The 20,782-nt window shown below is 34.4% G+C and overlaps 2 protein-coding genes, 1 long non-coding RNA gene and 1 other non-coding gene across 4 annotated transcripts; all 4 read right to left on the bottom strand.

Annotated features, from left to right (window-relative positions):
* Positions 1-2,798: 2,798 nt before the first annotated feature.
* Positions 2,799-2,870, bottom strand: TRNAH-GUG. Its single transcript has one exon. It is a non-coding gene; the product is annotated as a tRNA-His (tRNA).
* Positions 2,871-3,077: 207 nt separating this feature from the next.
* LOC113283658 (pentatricopeptide repeat-containing protein At1g09900-like) lies at positions 3,078-5,099 on the bottom strand. The gene has a single exon (XM_026532989.1). The coding sequence runs from the start codon at positions 5,039-5,041 to the stop codon at positions 3,446-3,448; it is 1,596 nt and encodes a 531-aa protein (XP_026388774.1). The 5' UTR covers positions 5,042-5,099; the 3' UTR covers positions 3,078-3,445.
* A 6,017-nt stretch (positions 5,100-11,116) lies between these two features.
* On the bottom strand, positions 11,117-12,668 carry LOC113280073 (putative F-box protein At4g21240). Its single transcript, XM_026528719.1, has 2 exons — positions 12,032-12,668; positions 11,117-11,391 (listed from the first exon to the last, which is right to left on the bottom strand). The coding sequence occupies exons 1-2, from the start codon at positions 12,666-12,668 to the stop codon at positions 11,117-11,119; spliced, it is 912 nt and encodes a 303-aa protein (XP_026384504.1).
* Positions 12,669-14,998: 2,330 nt separating this feature from the next.
* On the bottom strand, positions 14,999-16,291 carry LOC113278146. The gene is made up of 3 exons (XR_003325320.1): positions 16,264-16,291; positions 15,736-15,858; positions 14,999-15,119 (listed from the first exon to the last, which is right to left on the bottom strand). It is a non-coding gene; the product is annotated as an uncharacterized LOC113278146 (long non-coding RNA).
* Between the last annotated feature and the right edge of the window lie 4,491 nt (positions 16,292-20,782).

The following is a 20,782-nucleotide window of genomic DNA, read 5'->3' as shown; positions in this document are numbered from 1 at the left end:
AGAGAAAAATTGAAAGAAAATATGGATTGTTTTGAGTTTCCCTCATACGATTGCAGTAAAACAACAACTTAAACAACTCTTATTACCCGTTCAGAACTAATATTTACAAAACAGTAAAAAGGAAAAGAAAAAATCAATTAAACTGATTTCTAAGAAGAAAAGTAGCTCAATGGATTGAATTCTTTTGTATCATAAGAAGAAATTTTACTAGCATATGTAGAACGAATCTTTAAGAAAAAAGACATTTGTTCAAGCGTTTTTACACATGAGAGAATATTATTATTTTTGGAATTAGTTGAAATTCTAAAGATATTTTCTTTCTCTAATCTTTTTGCTTAGATATTGGAATTAAATTTATATTTACCAAAAAAAATTCTAAGAAGATAAATTTTTTTTTTTATCTATCGATTGTTTTAGGAAAATATCTACAATATTATTATTTTAGGTAAATTGTAGAATATGAAATTAATACTTAACGAATATGAAATTAATACTCACCTGTTGAAGTCAATTTAGGTTTCCAAATCCACATATTCCAAACTACCTATAAACATATAGGTAAGCTAGAGAAAAACCTGGTATTTTCCAAATATACTAAATGTTGCCTACCTCCTTTAGTTTAGCCCTGTAATGTATTTTTTTTCCCAAATGTTTCCTCTACTTTAAGCACTTCATAAATCAAAACTAATCTTAAAAAAAATTAGTAATACATCAAAATTTGAAAACATAATTTAGAATTATAAAAAAGATCCTTGTTCTTGAGAACTCTTGTGGACAAAAGGTGATCTAGTGAATATCTGCCGATGTTAATATGCCGCCCTCCGCTTCTCTCCCCATCCCGATAAAATAAATCAAAACAAAATGAATACTCGGAGTAAACCCTAATTAAATCTTCAAAATCTAAAGTTACAAATTAACCAAAAACAACACAAACATAAAACAGAAAATCAAAAGCAAAGAGAATAGAGAGAATTTAAACTCACACCTGGTCGAGAATTTTGTTTTGCGCACCTGTTAACAAATCAATAAAACAAACATAAAACAGAAAATCGAAAGAAAAGAGAATATTGAGAAATTAAACTCACAACTGGTGGAGAATTTTAATTTGCGCACCTATTAACAAATCAATAAAACAGTGAGTCAAAATCACAAATCGTAAAAAAGAAAACAACTACTGAAACACTATATATTCCAACAAACCATAATTGAATATAAATTAAAAACTTTCGACTTGTTCTTCATGGAGAAGAGTATCTACAATTTTATAGAGAGGCTTCGAAAAATGAAGTAGGCTCTTGACCGAATGCTTTTAAATAGAAATACCATTGACAAAACCATAAATAAAACGTTTTTATTTTGGATATAATATAAATCTATGTCTAAAAATATATAAAATTTCTACATATTTGATCTGTATTTACATAATTTTAGAAAGTTAAAGCCATACAAATCATGACGTAATTTATGGTAATATTTGCATACCAATGATATTTTGAAACGAAACTCATTGTATATTTTTGAATAAATATTTATCTTTTAAATTTTTTAATAATAAATACATAGATTTCTTACCTTAAAAATCATCCAAAAATATAGATGTCCAAAATTAATATATCAGTTTCTTTATTTTCTGGATTATTTATAAAAATACATGAAATTATAAAAATACCAATAAAATGCTTTATAAAAATACATGAAATTATAAAAGATTCAAAAAAATATTATGTTATCCATAAATACGTTGAATTGATTTTATTTTATTTTATTTTATTCATAAATGTAAGAATTAGTATTTTTATTTATTTTATGGATTTTCTATAATAACTATATGGAATTATAAAAGATTCAAAAAATATAAATTATATTATTTTATTCCATAAATATGTTGAATTTAATTTATTTTTTTGTTTTAATCATAAATGTCTGAAACTAATATATTAGTTTTCTGTATTTTCATAATAAATACACGAAATTAATATAGCAATTTTTCTAAATAATAAGGGTCGTCCGTCGGGTGTGTCCCAACAATCCACCCAATCTACACCGCACATTGTCTGATCAACGCAACATATCTAACGAAATTTCATCCGACGAATACGTGTGGTTTCTCAATTAGCCAATGAGAGCGCGAGGTTACGCTCACTAACCAATAGGAGAGAGGGTAAGCTCCACCAGTGCTACTTTTATTCTGGAGTGAGGGATGGTATTGAGTTTTTAGGTTGTTGATTATGACGTGTTTTCTTAGTGTAGGAAATAAAAAAGACGAAATCTATGGAGCTTTTGGGTAACACCAAAAAAAAGAAAATGACTTTTGTTAACTTGTATACCCGTAAACATGTTAAGGTTTAATAAAGAATTATTTTATTTTTTTGGAAATTGTGTTTTTTTGTCTTTTTCTACTAGAAATTGATTTTTCTTACACTAAAAACAACAATTTTTGTTTCCAATACAAAGAATTACTGTTTCAATGCGATAAAACAAAGTAACTTTGTTTCTAATACAAGAAATTATTATTTTAATGAACCTTAACATAGTACAAACGTAGAAAATGGAATCAATTTTATATAATTAAAAATGTGTGGTCAAATCAGTGCCGCAACTATATTATTAGGGGTGCCTACCCTAAGTAGTCTAGACAAGACAATAGAGAAGAAAAACAAACTAGTATTATTGCACACTCCACATTGCCGGGATTACGGAACTTGCTCTACTTCTTAGCCTCATCAAGTTTGCTATTCTTCCATGGAATATGACCTGAGACGAATTTTCTTTTTGAAAGTGCAAAAAGAAATTGTAATTGTGGCTGCTGGGATTCGAGCCCAGGTCTCCACGGCCACAACGTGGAATTCTTACCACTAAACTACAGCCACACATGTGATTTAATTCCTCAACTAGTAATTTTGTTTTGATTACCCACGACCAAATCTTTGGTTCACTTTTTGGGGTATGAGCCAAAGTGCATTTGAAATATTGAAAAGTACATAGAGACATATTGGAAGGACTGATAGCAAAAGAAAAAGTTAGAAATGCTGTAAATCAAAGGAAAGTAAGAAAGCGCATTCAAAACCTCATCATCATATTGAAAATTTTAATATATTGCTTAACATTTTTACCAGCTTTACATACAGATGATGCATTCGAATCTATCCAGTACAATTACGTCTGACACTACATAGATTTAAGTTCCAAAGGAAGATGTAGCCAAGTGTCTAAAATCTTACAGCAGAAAGTGAGGTGGTGTAATGGTGTCAGCTATCTTTCATCTTGCTTGCACTGAGCCAGAAACTCATGCTTCCCATCTTCCTCGTTTCAGGAGGAACAGCACCATGCCATTATATTATGAACTTTCCGAACTGTATGCCACAGGGCTTCCGAGTTCCAGAATGTTTTTCAGCTGAGAAGCCGACATTGTACAGACCATCAAAGGATGAACTCCACAAATATCTCATTCTTCCAACAATCTTTCTGGCTCGCGGTTGGGAACAACACCTCGCTTCAGAGCTACCCCATACACCTTACAAGCATCCAACCATCTTTCCCTGCGATTGAATTCATCAATCAACAGGTTATAAGATAGTTTATTAGCCCTTATATTTCCACTAACCATAAGAACCAAAACAAGAAACCCCTCATCAATCATACCCTTCTTGCAGAGAGCTCTAATAACAGCATTAAACGTAATTAATCTAAGACGATACCCTAGCTTCATCATCTTGTGCAGATTTGCCAAAGCTTTCTCTGCTTCCCCTCCAATTGACAAAGTTTGAATCACCATACAGTATGTGTTGGGGTAAGGAATCAATCCCGAATCCTTGATTCTCTCAAACACTTGTTCGACATCTATAAGCAGCTTCTGGTCAGTCCATGATCTCCTGCATATAACTCTAAGAAAGGTATTAATCATCCTCTCGCTAACTTCAAGACCGATCTCTAACATCTCCTTATAAACCCGCAATGCCGCTTCCACTTCATTCCATTTCAATAATCCATGTAACAATGTACTATAACTGATATAATCTGGAACACAATTTGTCTTCTTCATTTTGTCCAACAGATTGATCCCTTCAATTGCCCTGCCTTCTTTGCAATAACCATTAAACAACGTATTAAAAGTCACAACATTCGGCTTCAACCCTTCAGCTAAAGCTTCTTCGAGTAACTCCATTGCCTCATCCGACCTACCAACCTTGCAATACCCATCCATTACAGCAGTATAAGTATATATGTCTGGTTTCTTCGGCGATTTCTTAATCTTCATCAACAATTCATACGCTTCTTCAACTCTACCAACATAACACAATCCATTTATCAAACAATTGTAAGTCTGAACAGTAGGTTCACACCCAATCTTACCCATGATATCGAAAACCTCGACCGCCTTCTTTAGCTTCCCTCTACGACAGAACGAATTAATCAAAATCGTCATCGTTACAACATTTGGATGAAACCCATTTTTCACCATCTCATCTAAAACCCCTCTAGCTTTCTCAGCTTCATTTTTCTTACAGAAACACCTAATCATAATAGAATATGTCTTAGAATCAGGAACCAAGCTATACCCAGACATTTCATCAAACATCTTAACTGCACATCCAGTCTCATCTTCTTTCACTAAACCCATTAGAAGATTGTTAAAATCCTGCAAATTCGTAAACCCACGACCATAATTCTCAATTCTTTTAATCTGTTCTACAGCCACAGAATCAATAACTCTTAATTGTTCACTATCCCTCTTATCTTCTTCAATAATGGTCTCAATTTTATGCAGAGTTGTGGATAATCCTCCGTTATCTTCATGACCCAGAACTTGACTTTCACGAAATGGTTTTTTGGGAATGATTTCGTTATGATTATGAACAAGATTACTGGTAATTTCCACATTTCTAGTACAGAAAGATAATGTTGCAAGAAGAATAAGCTTACCTTGTTGAGTTTTGTTGAATGGATAGTACCCAAGAAACAATGAGGAACGAGTATGAATCTGTGGAATAAGAGAGTACGAGGGACTCAGAAGAGAAGATGAAGAAGAACAAGAAGTCATGAGAGACAGTCAGGAACAGAGTGTAGTTGCAGAAGATAAACTGGATAAAAGAGAGGGTTTTTTGGTTTTGTCTTTTTGTTTTTCGAGTCTTTGTGGTATAAAATCAGGGATGATGTTTTACAAATCGACCTGGTTAACTCGGATCAGTCAGGATTTCCGATTCAAGATGAACTCCCAAGCAATGTATTCAATAGGATTTCGGTGTGTTTCGGTCCCTGGACAACTTTATCATTTAGGAGATTTCGGGGTAAATTTTTGGAACAACTATCGATATTTTGTTCTCGAATTTAATATCTATAATATGTATACATTAAACACTTTTCACACACAATTGTGTACAAATATACTGAAATACCACCAATTTTTGAGAAAAGAAATAAGTTTTCGTTCAAAATTGTAGAAAATCCAGAATTCACACAAATTTCAAAAACTTCGACATTTTCGATCGAGACAACCGAAATTTAACCAAGAATTCCAGCTAAATTCCGTCTTGGCGAAATCAAAGATTCTGCTATCTTGAATACCAAAACTGGAATCTTCAGCGAAATCTCGGCCATCTCCGCCGAGATTTATTACATTTCTCCCAAGTGCTGAGACTAGAGACCAATGTTTTTAGCACGAGTATCATGGTCTCCGTCCATGGGCATGAAATATCACTCAATCTTGCCGATCAAGATAAGAAGGCTTTCAAGACGGTGGTGATTTAAAGAGACAGGTTAACGGGTCGAGGAGCAGTATGAAAATTCCATTATCAAAATCAAAACCAAACCTGAAAGACTCGATTCAATATATTTAATGTGAAACTGCGAATTACACTACCAGGGGCGAGTTCAAGTAGTCTAAACTTTCCAATGACTTCATCAACTGCTTGGCTAAGTGGTATAAAATTGGAAATAAGGATTGCAAGATTTTACCGAGAATCTCAAGATAAAGCCTTCTAGGTGTCTTGGTCTGTATGAAGACACGAGCGAGACCGGACATTTGTAGGGATATTTATAGTGACATTGACTAACTGCAACGACTCAGTTTGAAGTCCTACTCTTACTTCAATGATTTATTATGAGTATGGCGTGCAGCGTAAACAAGATGGATAACACACTTAATTAAAGTAAGTTATTAGTCATATCATAGCAATTTTCCTATTTATATATCTTCTTATTTATTTACACGGTTTCTTACTTAATTTTCTCACTAGCAATGTATGTTTGATTTATTAGGTTGGTGGTGAAGCTCCACTGCCGGGCAAATATAGTGGCGGGCCAGAATTAAAAAATGGGGGGTTAAAACAATTTTATATAAAATGTGGAAATTGATGGACTAAACCTAAAATATTAGATGGACTAAATGCAAAATAAAAGATAAAGGTAAATGTCTAAGAAATAGGTTATGCGTACTAACCTACCTTTTATTGCTTTGGGGATATGCAATATTACGTGCATCTTTACTTAATTCGCTTTAGAACCCAATATTAGTCAACCTTTTCTGCGTACCAGTTGGTAACTGAATTTAAGCCTGACATTCGTGTTCTTACGCATTTTTGGTTGCAGTATATACGTGCCATTACGAGTCCACATCGTACTATGATGGTTCACGAAAATGATTAAGTAATTTTGTTGGATATTTACTCTCAACAATTGTCCGCATTTTAAAACATTTGACAGGAGATCTCTTACTGCTAGATTTGCAGGTTATCACTTTAATGAGACAGTCTTCTCGTCGTTAGGTGGAGATAGAAAAAGTATTTTCTAAGGGAACGACATGTCGTGGTGTGTTCCCAATGTTTCTCATATAGATTCTTGTACTCCACAAATGTAAATGTGAAGTGATAAAGAATATTCGATTTTCAGAATGTACATTGATGTTGCTAAAGTGATGAGATCACACATACCAGCTGCAAACTTACCTGCTAAGTTACAAATCCTCAATACGGGATATACACCATTGTTTCAACTACACTAAGTGTAAGTGTGGTTGTGGATCCATAAAAATAAGTTGAAGAGACCACTTGGTTCGATCAATCCTCCCCTAGAAAGGAAGTAGGTGAGTATAGCACAACTTATTTATATCATCATAAATCATCTAATAAGATTGTCTCTGAATATGTCCATGAATCAAACTGGAGGACGCTCGAAAGTTTTAAATGATTCTATAGAACAATGAAATCCTGACGGATTATGAGAATTTATATGAGTCAATGGAAGGATCATGTGTGCACAATGATGATATAACCCATAAATAGTTGCTCCAAAAGTAGAGCACAATGAGATCGAACCATGCTTTATTTTGATTAGTTTCAAACAAATAGCATATTTGGCCTACGGAATCCAGGAAGAACTTAATTCTTTGAAAAATATACGGGTATTTGGTGTGGTAGTGCTAACCAACCTAGTGTAAATCCTGTGGGACATATGTGGTTATTTCTCATAAAGTGTAGTGAGAAGAATGAGGTCTTAAAGTATAAAGAATCACCTTGTGGCGCGAGGTTTCTCACAAACCCCTGGACCGTTTACTCTTTTAAACATCATAATGGTCAGTTAATTAGTTTGCTTGGTAGTTTCAAAAGAATTTGAAACATAGTAGATGTGGTTATATCTCTGGAGATTTAGACTCAAAGATATTTTCAAAAGTGCATGATGGCCTTTTTCTTCCCAAGTCGAATGACTCTAAACCACGGAGTATGTTTGTAGTTACACTGGAACACTCACTTATTGAATTAAACAATCAGGCGGATGTGGTACACCCGTATAAGTGACTATTTGATTGGGAAGGGATAAACAAATAAGATTTCGTGCCATGCGTATTAAATAAGTTCCTTTTCAGAATTATAGCTATTTATGTCGACGGTATGGACATGATAAGTACTCTTAATGGAATAAGAGATCTTACAATCTATATAAAATATGAATTTGAGATGAAAATTCTGGGAAATCTCGATCTTATTTGTGTTCTAAACTAGAAGAACGAGCTTGTGGTATATTATTCCACCAGTTTGCATATTCCATTGTCAGGCAATCCTGCTAGCACTCCCATGATTAGTCGAGTTTCAAATGTACATAAATGACCAATTCGTTTAAAGGAAGATGACAAAGTTGTGTCGGAAGATGAACTTTCCTTATCTAAGTATAATAGACGCATTATTGTACTTAGCATAACATACTTGAACAAATGTTACATCCTCAGTGAACTTGTTAGCTAGATATAGCTCAGCGCCAACGCAACGTCATTCGAATGTTATAGTGAATGTAAACATGTACTTAAAGGTAACTATTGACATAAACTTGTATTATCCCTGCAAAGACATAAAAAAAATGCTAACGAAAGTGCAATCCAAAGGTTGTTGATTATGAAAGAACAATAATCTCTTCTCCAGCGAAAGTAATCAGGGGGGAGATATAGTAGACTATTTTTTAAGTCATTACTGATATTCAGTTTCGAAAAGTACGACTAAAGGAACTGTCTAGAACAATTCTTAAAGTAATCAGGGGGAGATGCCGACATCAGGGGGAGGATCCAAGGATATGATGTCGACATATTTTACTTCGAAATTGAAGTTGTGGTGTACTATTTTTCCCTTCGACCGAGAATAGTTTTTCCCAAAGGGTTTTGTTACTCGACAAGGTTTTTAGCGAGACAACACTAAAAACATCAAGTATGTTGAACGTTGAATACATAAAGATCGCGTTGATATTACTGAAAATATCTGAATCAAAGAAATGAAACGTGATAGTATGTTAAGCAAAGTAACTTGCATAATCAACAACATGGTCTTATAAACATTCAAGTCACCAAAGTAAAGTATGATAAACTCCTTTTGACTGCATTAGACTAATGAAAATTGTCTGACATCAGGGTGGGACATCTAATGGTGTGTTGAACTATTTTTCTTCACCGAGGTTACTTTTTCCTACAAGGTTTTGTTACTCGGCAAGGTTTTTTTAATGAGACAACAACAAACGCCGGGAATGTAATTTCCCAGCTAAGGCTACTGCCTTTCCCACGAGGATTTTCTTCCTTAGAAGTTGTGAAAAAACTAGTTAACTTCAACGGAGCAGAGTGATCATCTTCAACGGATCACCTTTACTTGCATCTGTCAGGTTGTACTCTTTTCCCTTCGTCAAGGTTTTATCCCACTGGGTTTTCCTTGTCAAGGTTTTAATGAGGCAACATATACGCATCCAACTATGTTCTAAGTTTTCTTAATATTGTGCTATTTTCTTTGGTTCAGGTTTTGTCCCTATGTGTTTTCCTGACAAAGTTTTAACGAGGCATTTAACTTAGATCATTGATCTTTGAAGATCGTATTGCATGTGATTAACTACATGTAAAGTACGTGACAACATGTGAAGTACTACATGTGAAGAATTTTACCAAGGTTTTATACTACTGAGTTTTTCCTTGTCAAAGTTTTAATGAGGCAATTGATTTCGGCACAAGTCACTAAGGAGGGGACGACCTTTGAAGAACTATATTCGAAGCACTATATGTGAAGCACTGCGTATGAAGTTCTATTGGACAGCACAAGAGGGAGTGTTGCAGGGGATATGGCCCATAGATGTGCGGCCCAACTAGGTAGTTAGGGTTTTCCCATGGTTGTATATAAAGCATACTCTTCTATGTAATATGGCTGCTGCCTATCAATACAATCCCTTTTGCCGTTTCTCATTCTCTTGGTATTCTCTCTGTTTTTCCCTTAAAGAGGAAAAATATTATTTTGATAATGATCAAGACGGTCAACGACGGTCCGTGACGCAAACTCTAATTAAAATTTTTGGATGACCCAAACGCAAATTTGGTCACTTTTTTGTTACCCAAAATTAAAATATCCCAAAATTTATACCTTCGTACTACTAGAAAGCTATGGCAATTCGCAGTGCCTGCATTTACTTATTCGATCCCAAAGCAGTCACTAAAGTATACATACATCAACTATACTCTCGTATTCAGATAAAGCCAACTCATGAAAGAAAAGAGCAATGCTAACAAAGAAATATAGCTTAGAATTAGAAAGTAAAAAAACGATTCCATAATGGATGATATAGTATGGATATTTAGTAAATGAGATAATATCAGCATTTAGGTTCACACAAATGTTATTTATTATCCAAATTCAGAATTAAACTCGACAAAAGTTACCCATGGTGGTGGATGTTGCTAACTTAATGTCAGAGGTAACCGCCACTATTTCAAAACAAAACACTCAATTGAAGATCAAAAAAGATACCGAGAGCTGCAGGAAAATAACTTATGCTACTTCTTGGCAGATTATAGATAGGAGCTGCTAGATAACCAGAATACAATCTTTGCACACGGAACAAGTTTTGATTCCGCATTAAGAACAATTGCTGCATTAAAAACGCATTTAGAATATGTGGCTAAAAACGAGAACCAAATCTTAAACTGACTTGAAGAAAAATATGAGACAAATAAATGAGCAACAACAATTTTAGACTTGAAGCAAATATCTGCCAAAGGGACTGCCGAAAATTCCTCCACATGAAACTATAAGAGCAGGTAACTAGAAACCATATATGCAACAGATGCTCCAACAGCTAGCCCACGACTGCATTTTATCAATCAATACATATTTTTTCAAGTGCAATGAATTTATGGAGGAATAAGTAAAATCAACTAATCTAGAATTGTTGGAAGAAATAGAAAATGTGAGTGAGCTCGTGGTGGCCAATGGTGCAGCTTGGGATCTTACTGCAGAAATCAAAACACTAGATATAAATATAAACAACTCTAAATATTATTATCTGTAAGAGAATGTTAAGAAGTAACATGAAAAAAATAATTCCTTCGTACTACTGGAAGCTCTTGCATTTAATTATCCCGCTCCAATATGTGAAGAAAAGCATTCACTAAAGTATACATCAACTTTACTCTCCCATCCATACAAGGTCAGATGACGAGCAAATGCAAATCTAGCAAACCAATATAGCATAAAACAATCCCATAAAGTTGGATGGATGGCATAACGATAAATTAACAACAGTCTCAATGTATTACTAAGACGGTGTCAGCATTTAGGTTCACACAAATGTTACTTGTTATCCAAATTCGAAATTTACCAGTTTACAAGTACATGTATTCAGGGTCTGCATCCTCCTGTTGCTTCTCACGCCTTTTCATCTCCTCAGTTTTATCCGACTCCATTACTTTTGCATCTTCTTCCCCTAATTCTTTCAATGAAACTAAGGTGTTCTTGTGAGGGGATACTTGAATGTAACTATTAAAATTCACAAGGCTTTTCGAGGTTGGAGTTTTTGTGTCGCAAATTTTGATGTGATCATCACTGTCAGTTAAAATAACATCACTCTTACATAAAACACCACCTCCCTTCGTAACGGCTAACAATACCAGTATTTCCAAATTATCAATCCTAAACTCTTTCTTCCAATAATTCAATGACCATGGTTCTCCCCCTCTTCCTTTTCATGATTATGATTCTTCTTTTTTAATATCCAAATATCATTGAATCCGTCTCGTTGGTCCTCAAGAGCGAAAAACAAAAACCCATCCAAAACCCCTATTCTGTAACAAAGCCAATCACTGCCTGGTGGCGAAGGAGGTGGTGAAATATGTTCACCAAACTTCTCCTCAGACAAATCAAAGGTACCAATTGTTGAGATTATTAGTCTCCGATTTATAATCTCTTAGGGACTTTCCACTCATTGCCAATTGGTTTTGAGTTGGATGCCCGTGTTCTAACATGGTATCAGAGCAGGCTATTTTGTGTCGAGTCATTGGACCGTACCTTTACTCCGCGTCACCCGATTTATTGTCCACTCGTTAGATCCAAGAAGGCTACACGTTAGGGGGTGTGTTGAGATTATTAGTCCCCGGTTTATAATCTCTTAGGACCTCTCCACTCATTCCCAATTGATTTTGAGTTGGACGTCCTTATTTTAACACCAATCATTTCTAATTCATGGTCCACCCAATTAAGAAATCCATTGGAAAAGAAAATCCTATGACTCAAATATAGACTTGTGGATCCATAATTGAACTTTCCAATATTTCTCCACCCATTGCCACTGCCTAGAGTGTAAATATGGACTTCAAAATGGGTCTTGGACACATAAAATCCTACAACTTTGTATTCTTTGGTTGAAGGAACATAACCAAAGCTTGTCTCTTCATACCAATACCCATCATTATCAGAATGTTTCTTGATTTCCGGAAGCATAACACATTCTCTGGTGATAGGGTTCCAAATCCAAACAGATTGGGGGCTATTGTAAGCCCTTTCGAGAAGACAAACCAACCCATTAATTGAACCAATAAACCTAAAATGCTTAAGCGCAAAGGGAAAATTGATTCTTTTAATTCTCTGAATGGGTGTTGTCGACTGATCATCATCATATTCAAAATAGTGTAATCTACCAGATTCAGAGAGAACAAGAAAGTCCAATTTACCTGATACAGCAGCAGGATGATTGAGATGATGATGAAAATGCATCCTGATAAATGATGGATGACCAACAACATTTCTCCAATAAGTGCATATTGATTTGCAATTGAGCACCAATTCCGTTGGTAAGCGGGTTAAGATGTCTAATTTCATCTCAAGAGGTAGAAACTTGAAGTAATCCATCAAGAGATCAGTGATCCCATCTTTTTCCATTTATCTTTTATATTTTTCCCTTTCTTCTTCTTCTCTTCTGGCATGACTTCTCAAAAGCATCACCATGATTAAACCCTATTAAGAACAAGCAATTATAAAGAAACCTTGAAATTGAATTGGAATGTTTGAAGTTTAAGTGCAAATCTCAAGTTCTCAAGAACAGAAAAATCAAATTTAGCTAAAGCCACTGATCAGAGTTGTTGAACCAAAGAGATTTGCTGTAGGGCTGTGATTTCAAGTAGATCTGTTGGAAGAAGAAGACGGGGTGGTAGCTTTTAGGGATGTGGGAAAAGACTAAAGAGTAAAGCAGGAAAAATGATAAAATAAATAAGGGGTAATTTGCGTTACCTCCCCTGACTAAGATCATAATTTGAGTTACCTCCCCTATAGAGATACACTTAGTGAAACCTCCCCTCGTTATAAATTCTGTCCAAAAGTTCTGTTATCTGTCAACTAAAACGCGTACGTGTACCATATAAAACAGGTTGTAGACACGTGTAGCACTTCGAAAATTTCCTCCACACAAAAATAATACAAGACCTCTGATCGAACATGGGTAGAATGCGGGAGACAAATTCTGGGTTCATTCAACAACTCGCTAGAAAGGCTCCACTATTGCCAGATCTGGTGATCTTTGGGTTTTCTTCCTATTTTTTTGTTGAGTTGTTTTGATTAATCAAGAAATGAAAATTGTTTTCGACGATGATATTAATCCTCTGGTGTCTGTTTTGTAAATATTAATGATGGCTTAGGAATTTGATTAACTAAGGTACCGATTCAATTTGTTCTTTATATCATCAGTGACTCTTAAAGACGATGATGGCCCACTTGCTGTAAGACGATGGAGAGCAAGAGGAATTTGGTGGTAGCTTAGGATTTAATATGGACGGATTTTTGGGTGAGTTAGGATTCAACAACTGAATTAAACATAAGAGAGTTGTTCTAAAGGAACTAATTTGGGATTGCTTGATTATAATTTGGGACCGAATTTCGAATGTACTCATCTGTATATAGATTTGCGATTAATCGGTAGTGGTGATGACGATCAACGAAGACCTTAGGTACAAATAGGGGATTCAATTCTTTTATTTTTCGTAAATTTTGTGTACTCTCATCACATCAATTTTTTTTTTTTTTTTTAAAAAAATATCAATTGCAGGTTTGATTGTGAAGAACAGACATGGTGCAGAACCGTCCGATATTTTCGTCCAAAGGCATACTCGTGTCAGAATATGTCCTCCCATATAAAATCAGTACTTGCGATATTTTTTTATTTTTTTTTTGCCTGTTCTTACGAAGAAGGGAAAATTAGGCTAAGGCCCAACCCATGGATAACCCATAATATGAGGCCCTTAATTAAAACAAATTTAAATCTAGGCCCCGAGTTATTAAAGGACATCCATACCCTTTTATATATTGTCAAGCCCATAATTAAATAAAATTTAAACCCAAAATTATTAAATGTAGGCCCAAAATTATTAAAATACAGTGTGAATGTGTAAACAGAAGTTACACATGCATATGGCATGTGTATCCAGAAGTTACACATCCTTATGCCATGTGTAATGCAAAGTTACACATCAAGAAAATAGACATCAAAAAGAACGCATACAAAAAATACATGTAATACTTTAATATTCATTTATTAATTTCTTAGCATGTGTAACTAGAAGTTACACACGCATCTGTCTAGTGTAATTGAGAGTTACATATGCATCTATCTAGTGTAATTGAGAGTTACACATGCGTCTGATTTGTGCTTTTATGAAGTTTAAATCTTTTCCTTTCCTTCTTGTCTTCCTCCCTCCAAAATGCTTGCATATCTGCAATGAAATAAACATCCATGGATTAGGTTGGATGAACAAAAAGCAAAAAAAGAAAAAAAAAATATTAGAACGAATTGCAAGGCAAAATTATAGAACAAAGATCACAGAAAATACACATGATAACCTATCTTAGCATGTGTAACTGGGAGTTACACATGCATCCGTCATGCGTAATCATCAGTTACACATCCATATCGATGTGTATGCAGAAGTTACACATCCTCATGAGATCGGTTTCTTCACAACACAATAAAGAAACTTGAAAGCAAGTGAATGTATCTTGAGTCAGACCCTCATTCTGCATCCAGGTATGAGTAACAAGCTATAATATACGCAGAAAATGACAGAATAGGGTCAATGCATAAACAAACCATTATGTTGTCCATACACTACTTTCACTATGGACTTGTTATGGACTTAAACTGGTTAACATATCTCCACTAGTTAGTCCTACATTTACTTAAACAAACCATTTCCACTACTTACCTATAGACAGAGATATATAGGGGCATCTGGATTTGCTCGCAGTAGCATTAACTTATCACCTCGATCATCATTGACAACAAGCCGCTCATTTTTATTGTTTCAGGAACAATTGCTCTAAATTCTCAATCACTAACTGAACCTGAATCATTCAAAGCACAAGTAACTACTTAGGTTTAATCATACACAATACTACTACTTGTGAAAGACCTACTAATTTGGTAACCAATTGTGTAAATACTATATGTAAGTAAAATATATGTAACCTGAAGTTACACATTCAATCGGCATGTGTAACTAGAAATTACACATCAAATTAGCTTGTGTAACTAGAAGTTACACATCTAATTAGCATGTGTATCTATAAGTTTCACATACTTTTGCATACCAATAAATACAAAAGGAAAATCAAACACAATCAGCTAAAATTCCCAATAAAAATTTAATAGATGTATTATGTTACAAATGAGTCTCACAAGGTAGTAAATTCAGTGATTGTTAGAACAATCAATCTTAACTAATTAAACTACCGAATTGCACGCCATAATACTTTTAGTACTGCAATCAAGTAATCTAAAGAACATTGTCAGCTGTATTTTAATCTGATTTATTGACATAGCGCATACTACTGAGAAATGATGACAAAGTTAATCCATAAGTACAGGTCTAGCTAAGGGTTCAGTGCAGTCTGGAAGCCAAATAAACACTATGAATACTGAAAAGAAAAAAAAAACTGTAAATTATTATGTATAACGTACCATATCCAGAGTGAAAACCCCTCAATCTGGCTTTTGTCATTCTCCGTGCATGATATGGAGAGTGAATGTGGTTTGGTTTGCAGCTGATGAATCCATCTTTAACCAACTTCCTAATGTGTTTCCCTGCACAAGACAACACAAAACCAATAAACTCAACAAAAAATAAGCATAACGTAGATACAAACCAGTAGATCCGCATAGCATGTGCAACTAGCAGTTACACATTCGGTTAGCATGTGTAACTATAATATACACATTCAATTAGCATGTGTAACTTGCAGATACACATGCATCTGAATTGTGTAACTAGGAGTTACACATGCATCATACTTATATATGTCAACATAAAATCAACAAATTCATACGATACATTAAGTGGTAAAGTAACTGAGTCCATAAGACCCTACATAATATACCAAAAAAAGTAATGTTCAGCTATTATCCATGTAGCAAAGCTTGCAATTCATTCTATGCGGCTATGCCTCGTTTATAATAATGAACCTATATATCTTGGGGAAAAATGGTTACCATCAAAAAGTTCAGGTACTTGGGCAGAATATCATCGAATCCATCTGAGATGAAGACACGTCTGACGTATAACTTCAAGTTGGACTTGTTAGCATTGTAGTAACTCCCATACAGATCATGAGGAGCCTTTGGAGGAACAAAAAGAACAGCCTTGAACTCAACATCACCTTCATCACTAACTTGACTTGTTCCAATCAGACCAAACACCAAAAATCCTGCCAAATGAGCTATAATTCATGTCTCATGCTTAGGTATATGAACAAGCAAAGTATGAAATTTTTCTTCTGAGCCAGCTGACTCAAATCCAGAAATGAAAACAAACAAAGAATCCTGCCAAATGAGCTAATCAGTATTAAGAACAAGTAAGGTATGATCTCCTGAGAACAACAATTATTCCTTCTGATACAAGAAGGAACACATGATTTGACGTGTAAATAACACACAACCCAAGCTCAGCAAGACCACAGACAAAGCAAAACAACTAAGCATTTTTAAGGTTTAACGTCAAACTCTATATAAGAAGTTGCGTAGAGGAAGATAGAGATGAAGTATTGTACTGTCACTACGAGTTACACATGCATATTAGATGTGTAACGGCTAGTTACACATGCTAATATGCATGTGTAACTAATGTTTACATATGCCATATGCATATGTAACTACTGATTACACATGCATTTTGTACTCAAACAAGAAAACACCCCAATAAAAAACTAAAATGCCCTCCTCATTTAATAAACTGAAACAATGAAATCATTAAGATGGACCATATTTTAAGTTCCAAAGAGAACAACATACTTTTTTTTTTAATCTGATTCACTACATGTATAATAGCCATTCTAAATTTTGCGTAATGTGACTGTCTGACTGAGAGGAGGTAAACATTTACTTACTATCCAATGCGCACTCTTTCAGTTACACATATCAGTTTCCTAAACCAAAAAGATCTGTCATACTATAATTAGTAGTAATATCTTACAAAACATGAACAAATCGAGAGGCTACTCTAAGATATGAATGTATTAAGTTCATATATTGTTAACAGACATCAACCTAAGCCTTATTATCTCAAATTAAAAATTAAAATCAATCCTAATAACTAACTTACCTGATTTCAATCCCTATTTTTTCACTTTACCTAGCCTGCAGATCCTCTACATACCAAATATTCACTGCAAGCAACACAAACAAGTTATTATATACAAATTGACATTGAAAACACCGCCATCAGCACCAATATTGGCTCCAAATCCTCATCTATAACCCGCACTTCCTCCACCACAACCTCCTAGAATCACAAACTTAATGGAACAGTTGAAACACTCTGCAATTCCACCACCACTGCTGAACATGACACCTCCACTTACTTCTCCACCACTCAACAGGTCAAAAATCCCCCACTAAAACCTGCATCTGCGCCACCACCACCACCTCCTCATACTCAGCATGGCTAGAAGCCAATAAGTATCATTTCCAGTAAAGGTTTCTTCCAACATAATCAAACTATGGTAGAAGATTAAACTGCCAGTAAAATTGAAAGCATAATTTCGATTAGATATATAGTTTGTGTCATGAAACTGCATCTGTTGTTATTGTTTAAACAATTGAAAATAAATATTGTAAAATTATCTATCAAGAATAAAATGAAATTGAAAATTAAGAGTGGTTGAAATTAAAATTAAAACTATGGATAATAGAGACGATGATTTGCTGATATCAAATCTCAAATCAGTTTATAGATCGGAGCTACAATTATATTTACGTCGATTTTGATGAAGAACAGATCAGAAATATTTGTTCAAAATTCTTCAAAAAAATTACATCAAAACAACCAGAGTGAGTAGATGTTGTAGATTAAAGATCCAAACTCTGATCAAGGATCAAACAACGAAATCGAGATTCGTTTTCATATTTTTTCCAAAACTTTTAAAATCAAACTTCAGAGATTTTGATTTCAACTCGAGATTGATAGATTAAAGCTCTTAATTAAATTAAAAAGGATATGGAAAGAATAAACTTACTTTGGTTCATTTTTGTAGATGTTTCTCTTCGATTGAATTGAATCGAGTTTCTTTATGCTCGGATTTAGGTTCGTATCATTTGGTTGATTCTTCTTCAGATCTTCTCATCACTGAAATCGCAAGAACACGAGTTGTTGGCGATGTTTAACTGTGTGAGAACTTGATTTCGAGAGAGAATAATTGTTTCAGATCTGGAAATGAAGAGAAACCATTTTTGCAGGAGATAAACTCGTCTGGAAGAGAGAGAGACGAAATCTGAAAATGAAAAGAATCTTCTGATATTCCTCTTGTTTATATACAAAAGGGTAGTGTTGTCATTATTAAAATCTCTAATAATTAATTATGGGCCAGATCCGAAGAAAATTTGATATTTTGGGCCTAGTAATATCAATTTCTTAAAGCATGGAGTTGATAGTGGATGATCCATTTAGTGGGGCTTCTATATATTGAACCCATAGAGTAGGGTGATTCTAGTATTTTTCACTATGAAGAACAACGTCGCCGGAGATAAGAAGAAGATGACGGAGATAAAGAAGAAGAAAGTATGTTCACTTTTTTATTTGTTTAGGTATTTTGTAATTTTCTTTTTTTATTGTGCCACCCGTATTTCTTTTTGCCACGCGGATATTTTTGCTGAGTCGGTGTATTTTTTTGGCCACGTGTATATTCTTGATGAGTCAGCTAACTTGGAATAGACGGAATTTATAACGGGGGGAGGTTTCACTAAGTGTATCTCTATAGGGGAGGTAACTCAAATTATGATCTTCGTCAGGGGAGGTAACACAAATTACCCCAATAAATAAAGAACCCTTTTATTAGGGCTTAAAAAGGGTGGGTTTTTGGGGGCTTAATGGGGTCATGAAATAACAACCCATGGGACCCCTTATTTATCCGTTTTTGTGATGTCTAATCTACCATTAATTTGATTAGTGGTAATTAAATTGATTAAGCTAACTAATCAGTGTTATTGAATCGATTAGACTAATCAAAACATTAATCTTTTGCAAATCAAAACATGATTTTATTGAGTTTTGAAGAAAGAAAAATGGTGATTTTTTTTTGAAAAATTTTGAAGAAAAATGATGAAACCTTTCATCAGAAAACTCAAGATAACCTTATAATCATCTCCTAACATCAATTTTATTAATTCAAATCCGTCAAAATCTGTAAAAAATCTGGAATTTTCTGCTGTTACGGCTGGGTAAATGGGTCGACCCGGCCGAAATTAGATAAAACAGTTGGGATATTAGGAACTCTCAGCCGTGAACACATAAAACTGATGGGATTTTATGAACTTCTGGACGTTATTCTTCCCAATATAACCTGAGTCTTCATTACGGCTGGGTTTACATAAATTTCCCGTCTGTAATTAGATTTGAAAGTTGAGAAATTTTTTGGTTCAACAAGAATTATTAATATGATTGATAATTACTAGTAATTTCATTAACTAGACCACAATAAAACTCATTACATGCTTAATATATCGACATTACAAAGTTGGTTTTAATAATATCCCTTCCGATGTATCAAGAAATCTTTGATGATGGTCATTTGAGCTTCGAAGCTGAAATTATAACCTTTCCATTTTCTCCATTCCTTGTTAGCTTGAGCTACGACTTCTTCATCAGTCTCATCTCTAAGTCGAAGTTGCTTGCGCATACGAAGTAGAGCCATATACTCTTCCACTTTTTTTTTGCGTATGTTTGAGAATCGAATTACAATTCAATCCCATCGCGGTTGTTAGTGTTTTCTGTTTGACTACAACAATTTTCAAAAATCCTTTTCCAATAAGATTGACTTGGTACAACACCATTCTTTCATTCTTCTCCCTTCTTTGGATAGCATAGCACAAAATTTTGGAAAGAGATAAGTCTTCATCCAAAGTAAAGTAGGTTTTATCCTTTGAGTAAATTGCATTGAGTTTCTAAGAGTTTTAGTAGAGATTATTAGTGTAGAAGGTGTGATTTTGATTTGGAATGGGTGGTTATATGGAGATGGAGTTATTTCAAGTTTAAATAAGTGGTTGAAAATCTAGAACCTTCTATAGATCAGCCTTCTAACGGATCTATTTTTTCAAAATTCAAAAAACTAGCTGATATGATGTGGTATTCAAAATTATAGGTATTTACGGCTAGGAAAACACATGGTATACCGAGCCGTAATTCTGTATAAACCTGCAGGGTTTGTGGTGTGTCATATTTACGTCAAGGTATTACGGGCCGTAAATAATAATTGTTAATTTTTGTTAGGATTACGGCCTGGATATATAGCCGCAACAAGGAGCCATTGTTTTTTTTTAGGTTATCAGAGTGACATATGGATAGGAAATCCCCACCGTATAAATATTTACGTCCGGGAACTTCAAATGTCGACCAAGGCGTAAATCAGAGTTGCAAATTTATTTCAGAATTACGGTTAGGAGTTCTAACCGCCGAACTGATACACGGCACGGAAATGTAGCCGTAACCAAGAATCATTTAATTTTTTGAGTCTCCAGT

The sequence above is a fragment of the Papaver somniferum genome, chromosome 5, assembly GCF_003573695.1.
Source record: "Papaver somniferum cultivar HN1 chromosome 5, ASM357369v1, whole genome shotgun sequence".
Lineage (NCBI taxonomy): Eukaryota > Viridiplantae > Streptophyta > Magnoliopsida > Ranunculales > Papaveraceae > Papaver > Papaver somniferum.
The sequence above is the reverse complement of the archived record's forward strand: the minus strand, read 5'-3'. Positions and strand labels throughout refer to the sequence as shown.